This window comes from Crocuta crocuta, unplaced genomic scaffold, assembly GCF_008692635.1.
Source record: "Crocuta crocuta isolate KB4526 unplaced genomic scaffold, BGI_CrCroc_1.0 scaffold541, whole genome shotgun sequence".
Classification (NCBI taxonomy): Eukaryota; Metazoa; Chordata; class Mammalia; order Carnivora; family Hyaenidae; genus Crocuta; species Crocuta crocuta.
The window spans coordinates 522,398-528,397 of record NW_027531901.1 but is presented as its reverse complement, the minus strand read 5'-3'; the positions used below and the strand labels follow the sequence as shown (position 1 = coordinate 528,397).

Genomic DNA, 6,000 nt, shown 5'->3' with positions numbered 1-6,000 from the left:
TGGCCGGAAGAGTTTTAAAAGGGGCAGGCAGTGTTTCATGAGAAAACTTACTCCGATGCTTTTCTTCTTGTTTCTTTTTTCGTGGCTAAATAAAACTGTTTTCTTTTTTTAAAATATAATGGATTGTTGAGTTAGCTAACAGACAGTGTACACAGTGTCCAATGCTTTTACATGAACCGGCAGAGTATTACCTTCTTCAGTATTTCTGTGTTCAGCAGCATGTAGATGTCTATGGTACGACTTTCTTCTTTAGCAAGCGCGCTGAGGTTACAGTGCATTGTTAGGCAAGAAATTCCTGGTTTTTCACAGTCCTGAGAAGAAAAATCAGAGAACTTTCAAATGGTATTAAGAACAAAGACAAACGCACAGCAGTTTATGGAGGAGACTGGAGACTAAAACAACCCCAGGCAGAGGAATTCCACAGGCAGATTGCAATCACTCCTTCCGGCCACCAGAGGGCAATGGAGGGGTTTCCTGCCCCAGAATGTGCCAGAAGGCGCTTTCACGTCAAGGGAATGGGAAACTTCAACGGGAAAAGGCCCACCCACTACTGGTTTACACTACCAATACCATGTATTTCACACGGATAGGTCACTGTTTTCAAAAAGAAACACATTTACATATTCCAAAAGCATTCTTCTTAGGAGTTCTGAACACAGGATGCATTTCCTACATGATGTCATTTCTGCCTGCGCAGTGGCAAGCACACTTTGCTGCCCCTTTCCCAGGTAGAGCAGATGAGAGGGCTGAGAAGTCATGCGACTCCAGAAAACACGGGAGGAAAGAAAAGCACATTTTACTAAGAAAGTACGTGAATCACCAGTAGAAGGCTAAATTCCAAGTTTAAGTTACAAGAGAGGAATTCTTCTCTTTTATATGGAAAAATCCAAAATGTGCATAGGGACACGCATGACGTTTCACAGGTGGGGTAAAACTGTCAGCCACATACAGACTTGTGTCTGTCACACAACTGCGTATCACTGTACCTAATAACTCTAAGGGCTTTTCAAAATAGTTGTATCATCAGCATTAGGTGGGTTAAAAACAAAACAAAACAACAAAAAACCAAAACAACCCATACTGCAAGTGGCAATCGTTTGGTCCTATTTTTTTCTTTTTTAGGAAAAAAGAGAAAGAAAAGTGAGATGTGCCCATCCTGAAATAAGGAGCTAAAGAGATCTAACCAAATACATGGGGAAAGAAGGTTTTAGGAAAGCACACAACTTCCCTTTAAGTGAAATACCTTCACTTAAAAAAAAAAATGGAGTTATAATTTACAAATAGTAGATGGAATATATCGTGATGTGGTTTTCATGTTTATACCCAGATCAAGGTGTAGAATAATTCTGGCACTCAAGCAAGCTCCTTCGTGCCCTCTCCTGGTGACATCCCTTCAAAGGCAGCCACTGTCCTGACTGACCTCCATTACTATTGCTAGTCTTGCTCTTTCCGAACTTCATATAAGTGAAATATGACACTGTGTGCGCTCTGGCTCCAGCTTCTTTCAGGCATTATTATGTCTGTGAAATTCATTCACGTTGCTGCACGGGGCAGTATTTTTCATGGCTCTGTAATATTCCCGCGTGTGTGGCTACACCTCAATGGTTTACCCATTCTCCTGTCGATGGGGATCTGGACTGTTCCCAGCTTTTAGCTCTAAGAAGATTGCTGTAAACCTTCTCTACCATGTCTTTAGGGGCCATAAATACTCATTTCTCTTGGGGGAACACCTCGGAATGGAAGCACCGGGCCGCAGGATACAGAGAGGTTTAGTTTTAGAGGAGGCTGCCCAGGAGTTTCCCCAAGTGGCTGTACAGCCATCATTCTTGGTCATCCTAGCTGGAGAGATGTTTTCCTCTGTGCTTGGTGGGTTGCAAAGATTTTCCCTTTGCCAGGCAATGGAATTTGGAATGTAAATCTAACACTTTGATTGAAACCTCAGGCTGAAAAATAGCAGTTGACCACAGTCATTGCGACTTTAGACGTCAATTGATTAAAACCAGATCTGGGAAATAAGAAATGCCAAACAGAAAACTAGCCTCGCTATCTCACGCTCGCCTTCCTAGTGAGGACCACCCATGCGAACCCAACCAGTGAACAAATTCTTACCAAGACTTTTCTTCCAGACTTTGTGAAAAAGGCAAATATCGTATGGAAGATATTTTCTTGCTCTTGAGGGATGACGCAGGGGGTTGGGTTTTTTGTGAAAGAACAGTTTCCCTTCTCTTGGCCCACCTGAAAGTGAAAAGAAATCAGTTACAGGGGTCCATCCCAAGGATGAATTATGAGCCTGGAATCCCTTATTGCCAGGTCAGGTCTTGCCCCTCGACCGTTCTCCAGAGGACAACGTGGCCGCAGAGCTAAGGGGCAGAAGTAGTAGCATGAACCAGAGAATCCTGTCCTGAAATGCCGGAGATGAGACAGCGCGCACCATGCAAATGAAATGGGACTAGGAGACGGCAAGACTTAAGGAACAAAATAAACCTTATACTTCATGCTCCCGAAGCACATTATGCGCATCCTGGTAGCTAGTCTTGGAGACGAGTGTTCATGCCCTTTGTCTGCAGGAGGAGAATGAGGCTCCAGTACGTCCTTGCCAACAACCACAGAGTCTGGAAGCTAGGTTTGAGCCCAGGTCTTCTAAGACCAAGCCTTCACGCATGGTCTACTGCCAGAGATTTTCAAACTGTGTTCCAGGGAACACCGAGGGTGCTATAAAACCCCCTCAGTCATCCCCTAGAGAGGAGAAGAGGCACCCAGCAGAGCTTCTCTGGGCCCCATTCTCTGCTCCAACTAGGGTATCAGCCACCTATAATGTCATTTAAAGCCAGAGTTCTGCTACCAAACAAACAACAACAACAACAACAACAACAACAACACGGTTGGGCAGCTACCACGCGGAGCCGCGCAGGAGCCTAGATGCCCGTAAGCTTGTGGTGAGTTCCCTGCTCCCCCTTCCGACGGCAGGAGCAACGTGCTGAGCGACAGCGACATTAAAAACAACGAACCGAAACAACAGTGCAAGTCTTCCATGTTGGTTTCTTTAAGAACAACATATTTTTGAGGCGGAAATTGAGGATATGTTGATGAAAACAAAGACTTCTTTATATATGTCATTACATAACCCTGCAGATCGCTGAAGATTGGACACAACTTACGGTCGAGTTGTGAAATTTGTAATTAGTAATCCATAATCGAGGACTGTTCCAACCAGAACATCTATTTAAATCAAACTCTTATTTTTAATGCTCTTGAGGGAAATATAGTGTGTTTGAACTTATTCAAGAATGTTTTTTCAGGGGCGTCTGGGTGGCTCAGTCGTTTGAGCACCCGGCTCTTGATTTTGGCTCAGGTCACGACCTCATGGTTTGTGGGTTTAAGCCCCACGTTGCGCTCTGGTGCTGACAGGCTGAGCCTGCTTGAGATTCTCTCTCCCTCTAGCCCTGCCCCTCCCCCACTCAAACATTAAAAAAGAAAAAAAGAATGTTTCAACTTCCCATTCACGGTAGGGAGCAAAACTCAAAATTTTTACATAAAGAAACTTCTAACTTAAGCCAACAGTGCTAATCTTTTAATAACAAACTATAAAATAAGACCCTCAAATTTGCTGCATTGATCTCAATTTTATCTTTGGTCTAAACAGATATGCCAGGATTTACTATATATGTCTGAAAACAAATAAGATGAAGGTCTATTTCCTCATATTAATTAATAGAAGAGAGAGTGCTGCCTTGACGAATCTCTCATAGTTTAGGACTTATTCTTTAAGAATCTCTTATTATCTGGTACTGTCTCAATTACTTTATTTGAACCACAGAATCTGGGAAGATACATCAGCGACTCAGTCTCAATCAATGCTGGTTTGGGCTGTTTTTAGAGGTCACTAGAAGGAATTAATGAGAAGAAGGCAATGAGATTTAACACAGATTGGCAAACTCTGACAACTATTTTAAAGCCCCTTTTAGAAAGCAAAACACAGGTCCTTACCTAGTGAGGATCACGAATAATCACAAGACAAATGAGAACAACTGCTGCAATGTTATGCAGATGAGCATTTGCGTTTTGCAATGAAATTTCAGTGAGCATCTTGGATTTAAAAGGTACTGCATTTCCTGGGCACCTGGCTGGCTCACTCTGCAGAACATGCAATCTGCAACTCTTGATCTCGGGGTCATGAGTTCTGAGCCCCATGTTGGGTGTAGAGATTACTTAAAAATAAAGTCTTTAAGGGACACCTGGGTGGCTTAGTTGGTTAAGCATCCGACTCTTGGTTTGGGCTCAGGTCATGATCTCATGGTTTGTGAGTGGGAGCCCCACACTGGGGTCTGTACTGATGGTACACAGCCCGCTTGGAATTCTCTCGTCCTCTCTCTCTCTGCCCCTCCCTGTGCTCATGCACACACATGCACTCTCTCTTTCCCAAAAATAAACACTTAATTTTTTTAAAAAAAGTGGCTTTGTTGCAATATATACTGATCTCAAAGGATGTACATGTGTGTGAAGCCATTTTGTGAGATGTGTGAATGGGAAACAGCATGCAAATTAATATATTATTCTTACATAATTTTAAGTATGCAACTGCATAGTTAGGTTAAATGTTATAAGTCAATATTATTTAATTCGTGTTTCTAACTTCTTTTATTGAAGTAAAATTTATATTCACTAACATGCACAGATCTCTAGGGTGTAGTTTGATGAAGTCTGACAAATGAAATCACCCACATCACCACCAATCCAGTGAAGGTACAATCTGTCTCTCATTCCAGAATGTTCCCTCCGGCCCCTTTCCAGTCCAGTCCCACCCCCTACCTCCAAGGCAACCCCATTTCTGGTTCCTGTTAAGCTGGCCAAGGAAGTGTTGGCTGTGCCCCATTAGGGAAGCAGGGGACCGTGTTATTTGGGGTTGCCCTCTATTCAGGCACACAGGGCTCACTGTGGATGAGCAGAACACATTTCGTTCACTGAGCATCTGAGGATTTGTTCATGTTCTTAATTCCACTCGTTTCTCGTTCTGAAGCATCCTCAGCCTGTTTGTCTTCTCGGGTGGACATTCGCCAAAAGGTGACTGGGAAAATGGTCCTTCTGCAGCCCTGGGGAGCACACACCTCTGCTGAGATGACCCGGGGCCTGGCCAAATCAGGGATGGAGGCAGCGTCCCTCCTGGCTCTGCAGATTGGTGCTTCCGGTCTCCAGGCGGGGGGAGGAAGCGCGGGAACAGCCCCCAGTGGCAGCAAGCTGGGAACGGCAGGGCAAGCGGGTGGGCAGCGGCCGGAGCCGCACTGGGGGCTGGCGGCGCAGAAAGGGCTCGGAGCTTCCCGCCGCAACTTCTCCTGCGGTCCTGGGCAGCCCGCGCACAGGGTGCCGACACGTGTGACGTGGTCCCACGTGACTCTGATCTGCCCCAGTGGGATGGGGACGAGGGAAGTGGAGACCGAGTCTGCGGTGAATGAAAATCTCAGCCAGTTGTGCTCCCGACTGTGGTTACATGGGAATCATTTCAATTGGGGAAAATGACATTTTTCTGGGAGGTTCCGGGGGGGTCCTCTTTCAAAGGGAGATTGAAGGTTGCTCGGTGCTGCATGGGTCTGGTTCTGGCCACCTAATCCTGTCGCAGACGCTCCCTCAGCTAGAACTGAGCAGCTCAGTCCCTGTCCAGGTCCTGGAAGGAAGGGGTTTTCTATGTTGGGTAGGTTTCTGTGCAACAGCCACAGTAACACCCAACACTTGTACAGCCCTTGCTGTGCGTGGGCTCCGAGTGCTCTACACACATGAGCTCGTGCGGTCCTTGCCCTGGGAGGGGAGTTTTATCACCATCCCCATTTTACAGATGGAGAAACTGAGAGGCAATGGCCCCCTGAGGTCTCTCAGTCAGCAGGCCGTCCAGCCAGATCCGGAACTTACAACCATCTCCTGCCTCTCAGGCACAGGGGAGGCTGGGACTGGGGGGGCAGTGCTGGACGGGCGGACCTGGGGGAACAGACCTTCCGGTTCCTACCTTGA

General features: G+C 46.0%; 1 protein-coding gene across 1 annotated transcript in view; it reads right to left on the bottom strand.

Moving 5' to 3' along the window:
* Positions 1-6,000, bottom strand: part of ITGA9 (integrin subunit alpha 9) — a 324,287-nt gene that overhangs the window by 34,258 nt on the left and 284,029 nt on the right. The window contains exons 26-27 of the mRNA XM_077774005.1: positions 2,110-2,235; positions 192-311 (exon numbers count right to left, since the gene is read on the bottom strand). Of these exons, the coding sequence (XP_077630131.1) occupies positions 192-311; positions 2,110-2,235 (246 nt within the window). The remainder of the gene's footprint in view (positions 1-191; positions 312-2,109; positions 2,236-6,000) is intronic.